Genomic DNA, 13,784 nt, shown 5'->3' with positions numbered 1-13,784 from the left:
AGGATCTATATTGCTTTATCTTTTAATTAGACAATGTTAGACTATATTAACATGGGCAAACATGTTTAGAACCTTTTGAATTCTTATTTATCTTCCATTAATTTTATATATATAAAGTACTCCTTTCCAAAAGGAATGCCTCCACTTTTAAAATATTTTGCATACTGGTTACTAGAGAAGTAGTTTGAATGAATATTACATATAGAACAGAAATAAGATTAGAAAACCTGATGACAGTATTTGGCCTGTGTATTTATATAAACCTGATTTTTAATTGACCATGATCTTCAAAATTTTCACATAATTTTATCCCCATATATATTAACCTAAAACACACGTTGTTTTCTTTCAAACACTGTCAAAATTAGTTGACTAGGTAATAAAATCCTAAATCTTACAAAAATATGCTAAATAAATCGTTTTTTTTTTTTTTTTTTTTTTTTACAAAAATCCAATTTAGAACAGACTGTTTACCTTCTAGCCATGTGTAGAATGATTCCCCTGAGAGAGAGAGAGAGAGAGAGAGAGAGAGAGAGAGAGAGAGAGAGACAAAATTGGATTAAAATATTATATGGCCATTTGTAAACTAGAATAATTTAGGCTTATAAAATATTTCTGCAGGGCATGGTGGCTCATGCCTGTAATCCTAGCACTTTGGGAGACTGAGGCAGGTAGATCACTTAAGGCCAGGAGTTCAAGACCATCTGGCTAACATGGCGAAACCCCATCTCTACTAAAAATACAAAAAATTAGCCAGGTATAGTGGCGCAGGCCTGTAATCCCAGCTACTTGGGAGGCTGAGACAGGAGAAGTGCTTGAACCCAGGAAGCTGAGGTTGCAGTGAGCCAAGATCATATCACTGCCTCTAGCCTGGGTGACAAAGAGAGACTCTTTCTCAAAAAACAAAAAAAATAAAAAGAGAAATGTATGACAGATTAAGTAATCTCTCTAAAATATCTACTGCTTCAAGTAAAATTAAAAAAAAAATAGGCATATGGTTCTAGGAAATAAATCCTACAAATAATTTAAGTAACTTTAAGAGTGTTTTTACAAATGATATTTTGACTATTAAATTTTTTAAGAAAACATTTCAGTCAAAATATTACGAGTTGGGCACAGTGGCTTGGACTTGTAGTCCCAGCTAACTCAGAAGGTTGAGTGGGAAGGACTACTTGAGCCTGGAGTTCAGATCCAACCTGGGAAACATAGCATGACCCTGCCTCTTTAAAAAAAAAAAAAAAAGTATATAAATTTTATTTTTTTGAAGGTTTAAGCATCTTATTCACTGAAGGTTTAAGCATGTGAAAACATGGGGGCAAACATTTTGACAATCTCAAATGTGCTTTTCATAACAACCATAGTGCTTTTTAAATATCTGAAAAATAGTGACTATAAACATCAAACTATTGATTATTCCATTTTTCCTAATTCAATAAAACTAAGTATGTTTCCTCAATTTTCTAGGATGAATAAGTTTTAAGGAACAGCTAAAAAAAATCCCTTAATTTTCAATATAATTTTTCAGGAAAGTTCATATTAATAGAATAGAGAAGGGCTTGACTAATCTGTTTACTAATGCTGTAAGAACTATTCCTGGGGTTGGAGAGATGCTGGTCAAGGGATACAAACTATCAGTTAAAAATAGTTAAAGAGATCTGTTGTAGAGCACGGTGATTATAGTTAATTACAATGTATTGTATTCTTGAAAACTGGGGAGATTTTAAGTGTTTTCGGCAAATAAAATGACGTGAGCAAATTAGCTCAATATAGCCATTCCACAATGTATACATATTTCAATACTCATGTTAAACATGATACAAATAGGTCATTTTTATTTGTTAACTTAAAGGAACCATTCCTGGCCCGACATCCTTCTTCTGAGTGGGGCGGGAAGGCGGCAGGGAAGAGTAGTCAGTAAGAATCAAAATTGTTAATGCACTTCCTGACTTACCTATCCTTGTTATTTTTTTTAATTGAGAATGATAGAAATTATAGAAAAACTGAACACACATATGAGCCGAGTAAGGCATCTAAGGGATAAATTAGATGATGGGGAATTACTTTGCCTCCTGAGAGGCTTCATACTGTACACAACAATGAAAACATCTAACAGATTAATTCATTCGATATATACTAAGGATCATTTATCACGGTATCACCTGTGATTCAAAAAACCTCAAGTGCCAACAGGAAAAGTCTAGTACCCAATGTACTAAAAAACATGGCCGCTATCAATCTTTCTAAATTTAAATTACCACCGTATAGTCTTACCTACCACTGAAAGGGTCTCTTTACTGTCTCCCTAAACATGCCTTTCTCTTTCTCAACTCCTATTAGTTCTCTTTCTCAACAGCTATTCATGCTGTTTCCTCCAACATGTACTGTCCAATTCTATTAATCTAAATCTTTCCCATTATTCAAAATTCATCTCAAACACTATCTCCTCCAGTAAGCTTTCCCGCATCACTCCTGTGAGATATTTTCTGTTTCTCCTCTAAGGAGTTCTATATTACCTACTGTTTATACCATGTGTGGAGTATTTCTTCACCTCATTACCACTGTTTGTGTATAGTGCTTATCTTTCCTACCATCCTATACATCCTCAGCTCCTACAGAGAAATGGCTATTTTGGGGGTATCTTTTACCCAACATTCATTCAGTAATCAATTGTTGATAAATAGCTCATCATCAGATTATTATATTGATAACTAAGGTTAGAAATTTCAAAGTCAATAATAAAGAGGTCACAAAACAAATTATCTGGCAAAACTACCTTAACTTCTCCCCACTTCCTCAGAACATATTCGAGTAAATTAAATAATAACCAGAAAATGGGAACTTGGAATATGAATCTGAGCTAAGCAGTTAGGTAATATGGTTTTTTTTAAACACAGGATAACTTTATATATACATATATATATAAAATCTTTTTTTGGTTACCATTCATTAGTAGCTATTTTCTTAAAAAATAGAAATACTTTCTTTTGAATTATGTAAAGGAAAAATCAAATTCTACTTGTTAAAAAATATTTCCTCCACACTTGAAGCAAACATAAACATGAGTTTTGCTCACCATCATCTTCGCCTAAAAGAGAAAATAATAAAGATTTCAGAAAATGTCTTACATAGTCAGATCCCACTACTGTTTTTTTGAGACTACAACTGTTAAACTATTAATTATATCACAAACCTTGACATCCTGCAAATGAGTCCTCTTAATTAGAATACAGGCCAAAGAGTATAAAATCTACACATTTCAAATGGGCACAGTGGCTCACGCCTGTAATCCCAGCACTTTGGGAGGCTGAAGCGGGTGGATCACCTAAGGTCAGGAGTTTGAGACCAGCCTGGCCAACATGGTGAAACCCTGTCTCTACTAAAAATACAAAAATTAGCTGGGCATGGTGGCACACACCTGTAATCCCAGCTACTTGGGAAGTTGAGGCAGGAGAATCACTTGAACCCAAGAGGCGGAGGTTGTAGTGAACCAAGATCGAGCCATTGCACTCCAGCCTGGGCAACAAGAGCAAAACTCTGTCTCAAAGAAGAAGAAGAAAAAAGATTTGCATATTTTTTAATACAATATATAAAATATCAGAAACCAACTAAAAACAGTCATAAAGACCACTATTTTTAATAATTAATTAATATATATCTAGAGTGGCTCCTTTAATCATTACGTACACAATCCTCTCTGAACGTGACTGTTTCCATCCTGGAATATGTTACTGCTCCTCAGCACAGATATGCCTTAATAAGAGTAGATCCCAAACTGTCATCAGTGAAACCCTTAGCAGGGTGCTACTTCAGGGAGGCCTGGAGGTGCGGAAGAGGCCAGAGGTTGGGGCTACCACAGCAGCTCCGCCTGTCACTATGTGGGTTCTGAAAAAAGATTTCAGCTGTGAGGCAAAAGTAGTAAAAGAGACAAAGAATAAGACGCCAGGCGTGCCTTTTAACATGGCCAACTTCCTTCTCCAGGCAGTTTCAATGTGAATTTGGGGGAAGAGAGTATTCGCCACATTGTGACAGAGTGAGCAAACCCTTCCAAGTCCATTTGGTTCTCAGAAAGGTCTAGATACCAATTTAGACCAGGAAATTATCCTTCTTAAGAATGGCAGATCAATTCCAGGGTTGCTCCCAGGGTTTGGTTCCTCACTGAGAATAGAATGAGGATGTACCCCACTGATGACAGAAATGCTGTTCCATTGAAACATAACGCCAGACACAAGTGTTAATTTAAAATGTTTCCAATAGACACCTTTTAAAAATCAAAAGTATACACACACCACAACAAAAACATGTTACATGATGCAAAGGTATAGCAGTCTTATCAAAACAATAAGGTTTTGTTCAACGGCAATACGGTTTTTACATCTAAATAAACTAAGATTAAATAAAATTTAAAATTCAGTTTCACGCTAGCTAAATTTCATGTGTTCACCAGTCCCATGTGGAAACTGGTTACTTTACTGGACAGTACAGATAGAGAGCACTGCTAAAGGCAGCCTACGCTTTAAAATTTTTGTACGTTTTTCCTACTCAGTGTGGCATGAGTCAGCACCTGGGAGCTTGCTAGACTTCTGGGCCTCACCCAAGATCTATAGAATCAGAACCTGTATGTCTACAAGGCTCCTAGGTGACTTGTATGCACCCTGAAGTCTAGAAGCACTGTTATGAAACATTGGTGTCAAACTTGGTTGCACAGTAGAACCATCTGGAGAGTTTAAAAAATACCAGTGCCTGCAGTTCTCATTCCAAGGATTCTGACTTAACTGGAATAGAGTAGGGTCTGAGTATCCAGATTTTTAAGAGGTCCCCAGGAAATCTGACGTATATTGATTACTTACGTATTCTAATTATTTTACATAAACTTCCTAGTTGATGTAAAATAATTAGAATACGTAAGTAATCAATACATGTGTCTGGCACATAGCACACACTCAGTAAGAGTAATTACATAAAACATGCCTAGAAATCTTGAGACCTGACTATGAACTAATCTTATACTTTTTGTTCATCATTCAAACTAACCAAAATATAAAAGTGAAAGCTTTTTTCAATATAAAGTTTAGTTACAAAGACATTTTATAAACAATGAAAAGCATGAAAATGTACATATGAAAAACCTACCTCGGCTAGGTGCCAGAGGATTTAAAGGACGATAAACAGATCGAGGCCTGAAAAAGAAAGCATAATACCCAAATATAAAATGGTTTGACGATTATAGTATATAATTTTATTCCAACAGAAACAAATACTACTCTCCCCACCCTCTCATTTTGTTTTTTGAGACATAGTTTTGCTCAGTCCCCCAGGTTGGAGTACAATGGCATGATCTCTGCTCACTGTAACCTCCTCCTCCCGGGTTCAAGTGATTCTCCTGCTTCAGTGTCCCAAGTAGCTGGGATTATAGTCACCTGCCATCATGCCCAGCTAATTTTTTTGTATTTTTAGTAAAGAAAGGGTTTCACCATGATGGCCAGGCTGGTTTTTAACTCCTGACCTTAGGCGATCTGTCTGCCTTGGCCTCCCAAAGTGCTAGGAGTACAGGCATGAGCCACCACACCTGGCATCTCTCCACCCTATCAGTCATTCCTTCTTCCCCCATCCCCTCCAGTTACTTGAAACAGTTCTCTTCATAGATGCTGTTCCACACTCTCCATGCAGAGGTCCCTTTATAGCCAGTGTAACGCTCTGGATTCAGCAGTAGGTCTACGTACTGAGCAGCTGGAGATCTCTCATCTGAACAACAAACAATTCATCAAAACCATCTATATTTCACCATTTATTCAAAATTTAACAGTACAAAGCAAACCAGACTACCCAAAGATAAGAGAAATACCATACTTTTCAAGTAATCTCCAACTTAAATGATAAAGTGGTTAGTATACTCGTGACTGTATTTGACTCAGGATTTGTAATGACTTGGAAAAATTCCTTGAGAAAAAAAAAACGACTCTTCCGTTTCCCTTTGATACTCAAGTGCTCTTTTAAGTAACAGCCCCTTCACCTTATTAAAGATGTGAATCATTTCTTAAGTTTTAACCACCCAGGATTGAAAAGACCAAACAAAATCACTACCTGCTTTAATATTTCATATTATTTCTTCCCTAAGAATATACTTACCTAACCACACGCTTAGTAACATTTTGTAACACATATTGTATTAAAAATGGAGATGTCCTTGCTACTCTCTGCTTGGACACATGGCTCCATAACTTTGTGATCCAAATCTGATTATTCATAAAGCTATACCAATGCTCTAGTTTTAAAAAATTATGTATTACTATTTTTACTGATATTAACATATTGAAGTGCTTTTTCCATTCTCAAACTAAAACATAGTAGGCACAACTTTCAAAAACTTGTTGAAATATTTAAAACTAAATAATCATTTTCCATATGGAAACCTAAATGAGTATTTACCAGATCTCTGCTATTTATTTATTTATTTTTTGAGACACAGTCTTGCTTTGTCGTCCAGGCTGGAGTACAGTGGCACGATCTAGGCTCACCAACGATCTAGGCTCACCACCGAGTAGCTGGAACTACAAGCATGTGCCACCAAGCCCAGCTAATTTTTATATTTTTAGTAGAGGCAGGGTTTCATTATGTTGGCCAGGCTAGTCTTGAACTCCCGGTCTTGTGATCCACCCGCCTCAGCCTCCCAAAGTGCTGGATTACAGACATGAACCACCATGACTGCCCCTATTTGGACATTTTAATTGAGATCTCTGAAGAATACAAAAGAATTAAATAATAATCTTAATTATTAAGGCTCACATTCTGAATAGAAATGGAAAACATATGCTTTTCATACCTAAAAAAAAGACTGCCTCACACATGCATGCTCATAATACATATAAGCTCAAGTGTTATATATGATGGCACAGATATATTCCTTTATGTGCCTACTAACCTTTTGTTGTCATGAATATAAACAATAGTACATAGGCAGCTGGTTTAAAACAGGGATCAAACATGGTCATTAAATGTCCCTCCATTACCTGATAGTATATTTTCTTGTCAGTAAACAATATTCCCTAGACAGTCAATAACCACTGACTGGGATTATCCATGATCATAAGGGCAAAACAGGATCTTGATCCATAACTTCCAAGAATCACCTGGTACTTTTTTTTTTTTTGAGACAGTCTTGCTCTGTCGCCCAGGCTGGAGTGTAAAGGCACACATCTCAGCTTACTGCAACCTCCATCTCCCGGTTCAAGCAATTATCCTGGCTCAGCTTCCCAAGTAGCTAGAATTATAGGCACCTGCCACCATGTCCAGCTGATGTTTTGTATTTTTAGTAGAGACAGGATTTCACCATGTTGGCCAGGTTGGTCTTGAACTCCTGACCTCAGGTGATCCACTCTCCTGGCACTTTCATGATGTAGAAAGAATACAATGATAATTAACAATTTAGTATATTTAATGGATTATATGTAATTTAGTGGGAACATGATTTTGCAGGCTGTAAGAATACTGGCTCTATTACTAGCTCTAAATTTATAAAGATATTCCACTATAAAAAAATAAGGCAAAGGAAACAATTCACAGATGGATAGAAAAAACTATCCAAGAACACAGATTGACTCAGAATTCAAAAACAATAATTTTTAGAATCTTAATTTAAAACATTCAAATTATGAAAAAAAATTAAACGTATTACGTGTACATCTATGATGTGTGTGGTATACATGTATGACACACACATGTATGCCATACATCTATGACATGTATGGCATTACATGCATGACACACACGACGTACGTCGCATACGACACGGCACGCACACTGCACATGCATGCACATGACACGGCATGCATGTCACGTGTCCTACATGCAATGCATGAATGCCACATGCATGTCACATACATGCATGTCATACCATGTATGACATACGACATACATGACACGTACTTGTAATGCATGGCACATACAAGACACGTGTAATGCATGACACAGGCCATACGATTTGTACATGTCATACATGACACACCACACAGGCCACATGTTATACATGGCACATCCATATCACACGACATACATGAAAAATGACATGCCTTGTGTGCATGTGTCATGTGCAACCTACATGTCCCCATACATAACACATAACAGCACATATACAACATATATGGCATATAAATCACACATTATCCGTGTCATGCATGGCACATGACATTGCATAAATGTTACCATTAAATTCCGGCCGAAGACCCAGTGTGTCATACATGTCATGTGTAATGTGTATGTGTGGCACACATGACACATGAATTGCATGTGTGCCGCACTGAACACACACGTGTTGCATGTGCATAACATGCATGTTACATGTGTATGGCACACGTGTATAAGATACATGCGTGTGGATATTTTTTCAAAGTTTCACTTTGTCGTCCAGGCTGGAGTGCAGTGGTGCCATCTTGGCTCACTGTAACCTCTCTGCCTCCCGGGTTCAAGTGATTCTAATACCTAGCCTCCTGAGTAGCTGGGATTACAGGCGCCTGCCACCATGCCTGGCTAATTTTTGTCTTTTTTGGTAGAGATGGAGTTTCACCATGTTGGCCAGGCTGGTGTCAAACTCCTGGCCTTAAGTGATCCACCCGCCTCAGCCTTCCAAAGTGCTGGGATTACAAGTGTGAGCCACTGTGCCCAGTCAAATTATGAAATATAAGTATGGCTTTTTTTTTTCTGAGACGGAGTTTCGCTCGTTACTCAGGCTGGAGTGCAATGGCACAATCTCGGGTCACCGCAACCTCCGCCTCCTGGTTTCAGGCAATTCTACTGCCTCAGCCTCCTCAGTAGCTGGGATTACAGGCACGCGCCACCATGCCCAGCTAATTTTTTGTATTTTTAGTATAGACGGGGTTTCACCATGTTGACCAGGATGGTCTCGATCTCTCGACCTCGTGATCCACCCGCCTCAGCCTCCCAAAGTGCTCGGATTACAGGCGTGAACCACCACACCAGGCCCATAAGTATGGCTTTTCATATGCGCTTGTTGGTGCATGCCTCTAGTCCCAGTTACTTGCAAGGCTGAAGTGGGAGAACTGCTTGAGCCCAGGAGTTGGAGGCTTCAGTCAACTATGAAGGCACCACTGCACTCCAGCCTGGGCAACACAGCAAGACCTGTCTTTAAAAAAAGAAAGTATGCCTTTTAGTAAAGAAGAAAAATCTTAAAAGTCAGTATTTAATTTCTAAGTTGTATAGTTTTAATTTTCATAAGCTGCTCTTGAATAAATTCATCTGCAAAACTGAATTACATGTTTCACAATTAAGTGTAACATCTTCTCTGATGCATATATATGTACATATTTATAAATTTCTGTGTACATTTAAGACTAAGTGTATAGTGTCCCCTACAAATGTGCAACCCCTTCGCTTAACAAAACCAACTAAATAACTAATAAAGAAGAAAAATCATGATTCAGATATTAAACCATGATGATATAAAATATACTTTAGGCTAGCCACGGTGGCTCATGCCTCTAATCCCAGCACTTTGGGAGGCCAAGCGGGTGAATCACAAGATCTGTAGATGGAGACCACCCTGGCTAACATGGTGAAACCCTATCTCTACTAAAACTACAAAAAATTAGCCAGGTGTGGTGGCATGGGCCTGTAATCCCAGCTACTCAGGAGGCCGAGGCAAGAGAATCACTTGAACCCAGGAGGCAGAGGTTGCAGTGAATTGAGATTTCGCCACTGCACTCTAGCCTGGATGACAGAGCGAGACTCCATCTAAAATAAATAAATAAATAAAATGAAATAAAATATACTTTACGGGAGCTAAAAAAAAAAATCACAAGAGAAAAATCAACTATATCTGGTTTTTCATTGTTCTTTTTTAAAAAAATGTGGTCTTACCATGTTGCCCAGGCTGGACCTGAACTCCTCAGCTCAAGCAAGCCTCCTGCCTCAGCCTCCCAAATAGCTGGGACTCTAGGTGCTCACCACAACACACAGCTCAATTATATCAGTTTTTATAACTACTTTAAGTAAAGCTTACGTTTTCAATGCTCTTAATGTTTATTCCCTTAGTTCAATCAGTAGTTTAAAAAAAATCTTGTAATACTTTTTCAAATCATGAAAAGGGTGGGTTTTGTTAACCAATACAAGGAGTTTGCAAACTACAACTCACGTACCCAATCTTGCCTGCTGCTTATTTTTGTAAATAAAGTGTTCATGGAACACAGCCATGTTCATTTGCTTATATAGTGCTTTCACACTATTATGGCAGAGATAATTGCAACAGAGATCCTACAGTCAGTCTATAAAGCTTAAAACAGTTACTATTAGTCCATTTACTTAAAAAACTTACCAACCTCTGCTCAGTATGGACAAGAATTTCATGGGACATCCAGAGTGAGCAATGTGTGTGGGAGAAAACACCTACAGGCCAAATTCTCTACACACACACTAGTTGGCATTGCCCACCCCTACCCGGGCATCTGTGACACGGATTTTAATTTCTTCCTGAACTACAGCTTGTCTCAGCTTGTTGAGATTATCTAACCATTTACTGAATTATCTAACCGTCTACTATGTCCTCCTCACAAAAGTTTTACTTCTTTCTGTCTCTACAAAGCAGCTTCATAATTCCTTGTTCTGGGAATTTATTGAGTTGAAACAGTGTTATTTCCTCCTCTTCAAGTATACTTTTTTTTTTTTTTTTTTTTTGAGATGAGTCTCACTCTGTTGCCCAGGCTGGAGTGCACTGGAACTTCGGCCTCCCGGGTTACAGTGATTCTCCCACCTCAGCCTCCTGAGTAGCTGGGACTACTTTAAGGGTACACCACTATGTCTGGCCAGTTTTTGTATTTTTAGCAGAGATAAAGTTTCGCCATGTTAGCCGAGATGGTCTCAAACTCCTAACCTCAGGCAATTCACCTGCCTCAGCCTCCCAAAGTGCTGGGATTACAGGAATGAGCCACCGTGCCTGGACCTCAAGTATATGATTTTTACTAACAGTTTCCTTCTCACTGTCCTAATTTAATAGAGTTATGAGGTCATACCACATTTTCTAGGATGTTAAACATTCCTCCCTACTTCCTAACTCATGTATCTCTTAAACAATAATGGTAGCATATATAGACAACTTAGTGTGCAGGCTCTTTGCTATGATCACAGATAAAAAAAAAAAATACTGTATTATAGACTCAGGACTGAGCTTAAAGCCCTCCATCACCAACCCTAACCCAAACTGCTACTAACTCACTGTTAAAATATGATTTACAGTTAAGGAAAAGCTACAGTTGATAAAGCTCTCAAGAAATTTTGACACACAACCAGATTTACAAACTGCTGTTTTGAACATCTATTAATGAATGTATTTTAAGGAAAAAATAAAACTAAAAATCTATCATGCTATTTAGGCTTTTTATGAACCAACTAGTTCATTCAGCAAATATTTACTAAGCATCTACCATATTCAGGCACTGTTCTAGGCACCAGGGATACATCAGTAAACCAAAAACATAGCCCTTGCCCTCAAGTAAGCTCACAATCTAGCTAGAGAAGACTGACAAGAAATCAATACACTAAATAACATGCCATATACTGTAGGGCAGTTGTTAGTGCTTGAGCAGGGTGGGGACCGGCAGTGCAAAGGGACAGAGTGAGAGTAGCTACTATCTTATATAGCAAGACGAGAGCAGGCTTTTCTGATAAAGTGACATTTGAGAAGCAACATGAACCAAAAAGCAGCAGCAAGCCGTGCATAAAGATAGTAACAACAACAGAAAGAGTGGTAGGAAAAACAGTTTACCTTAAAGGATATTAAATTACTAAATTATTTTTTAAACTATTTCATCTATAGGGATCATCTTCCATTCAAATAAAGTCATTATCAACATCAAAACAGCAGGAAATGGCGTATATGGATATATTCCCTAGCAAACTGGGTAAATATTCTTATATTTTTGTTTTAATCCACTGAATTTAGGAAACAAGAATAACTCAACAATGAGTCTAAAGCTACCCTGACGGTAATTTTAAAAACTGCTATAGGCCCGGTGATGTGGCTGACATCTGTAATCCAGGCACTGTGGGAGACCAAGGCAGGCAGATCACGTGAGGTCAGGAGTTTGAGACCAGCCTGGCCAACATGGCGAAACCCTGTATCTAATAAAAATAAACAAGTTAGCTGGGCATGGTGGCACATGCCTGTAATCCCAGCTACTAGGGAGGCTGAGGCAGGAGAATTGCTTGAACCCAGGAGGCAGAGGTTGCAGTGAGCCAAGATTGTGCCATTGCACTCCAACCTGGGCAACAAAGCAAGACTCAATCTAAAAAATAAAAAAATTTAAAAACTGCATATAAACCACTGGAATATATACAAACATTACAACTCAGAAGAGTCGTGATAATCCAATTAGTAGGTACCATGGTTTTATATGTATAAGAATATAAAAATAATTGATTTTGAATATAATCTTGAAAATCTTAAGGGATGATTTCATATAAATTCTTAAATATCTCTTACACTTTTACAATTTAAGAAACTAATACTTTTAAAAAGTTAACACTGTTTATACTGATGGCAGGTAATCTACATATCAATTTACTTATAGCAAGTAATTCCTGCAATTAAGCGTTTTTACTAAATACCTATTTACCATAAGAGTAATATATATTCACACAAATTATTAATCTGAAAATCTATTCAAGAAGCACTATTATTTATACTTTAATCAAAGAATAGGTAAATGTACAATTTAGAAATAAGTGACTGTGGGTGTTAAGCCCTCAAATACACCTGTAAGGCAACCAAAGAGCAAATGCAAGAGTAGGGAGAGGTGCAACGGCTTGCTGTGATCAAACCTTTCCCAATTCTATGTATCATAAAGGGGACGGATACTTCATTAATTACCCCTTGGTATAACCTTACTCAGATTCCTTTAAAATTTCCTTATTGAAACCATATAGACCAAGATAACATTCTGTCTCCCAGCATTATTCTCAGTTTACCATACTACAGTGGAAGCTCACTATAACTTACTCCACTATAGGCTGGCTTTATAGCACAACTATACCTGTATATCTTTTTTAAAACTTTTGGAAGCAGATCACTCTAGATTTTTGAAGAGTTCCAAGCACTGCTATTTCCAACTGTGCATACTTAATCCCCACATTATCTTCCACTATGAAAAGTATAACCTTATCAAGGGAAAAGGTGAAGAGAGGCGAAATGATGATTTACGCCTACTCAGCACAATTCTTTGGGACTATTATCATACAGATAAAAAATTTTGAGTCGCTGCAATTACCTTCTGCTAAGTGGTAGTTACTCTGGTAGAGTGTCCAGTCTTTCTACCATTCCAGGGGACTCTTGGAAAAAGGGCTGTGGAGAAGTAGAATTAGAGTCCTCCCCAGTATTCATCTGAGTTTGTTAAGACCTCTTGTTCACAGACCTATAACTAAGTGGCTTCAATTGATGGTCCATCACAGATGGTGTGTCATGATGGAAAAAATATAGGTTTTGGATTCTGATATGGGATCAAAGCCTGTCTCAGCCTCTTGCTATTGTGTGATCTTGGGCAAGTTATTTAGTCTTTTTCAGACTCAGTTTTCTCAGATATGAAATAACACACACTTATGAAGGTAGGTATAAAGACCACGAATAATGTACTTAAGGCACTGAAGACAGGGCCTGAAACATAGGCTCTCAATAAATGCCATTATGAATAGTAAGATCTACAAAGCAAAATCTAGTATTGAAGCTACAATTCAGAGTATATTTTCATTGATTAAAATGTCTTATGAAAGTTAAAATAATTATA

At 37.6% G+C, this 13,784-nt stretch overlaps 1 protein-coding gene across 3 annotated transcripts in view; it reads right to left on the bottom strand.

Annotated features, from left to right (window-relative positions):
• The window catches only part of ERO1B (endoplasmic reticulum oxidoreductase 1 beta), a 105,986-nt gene that overhangs the window by 54,143 nt on the left and 38,059 nt on the right, over window positions 1-13,784 (bottom strand). For all 3 annotated transcript variants that reach the window (XR_013529961.1, XM_008985774.5, XM_002760887.6), the window contains exons 7-10: window positions 5,622-5,742; window positions 5,131-5,177; window positions 3,074-3,085; window positions 475-501 (exon numbers count right to left, since the gene is read on the bottom strand). Coding sequence is in view for 2 of the 3 variants with exons in the window: in XM_008985774.5 (XP_008984022.1) it covers window positions 475-501; window positions 3,074-3,085; window positions 5,131-5,177; window positions 5,622-5,742 (207 nt within the window). In the remaining variant the exon portion in view is untranslated. The remainder of the gene's footprint in view (window positions 1-474; window positions 502-3,073; window positions 3,086-5,130; window positions 5,178-5,621; window positions 5,743-13,784) is intronic.

The sequence above is a fragment of the Callithrix jacchus genome, chromosome 19 (genome assembly GCF_049354715.1).
Source record: "Callithrix jacchus isolate 240 chromosome 19, calJac240_pri, whole genome shotgun sequence".
NCBI lineage: Eukaryota > Metazoa > Chordata > Mammalia > Primates > Cebidae > Callithrix > Callithrix jacchus.
Note: the sequence above shows the minus strand (reverse complement) of the source record. Positions and strands in the feature narration are given on the sequence as shown.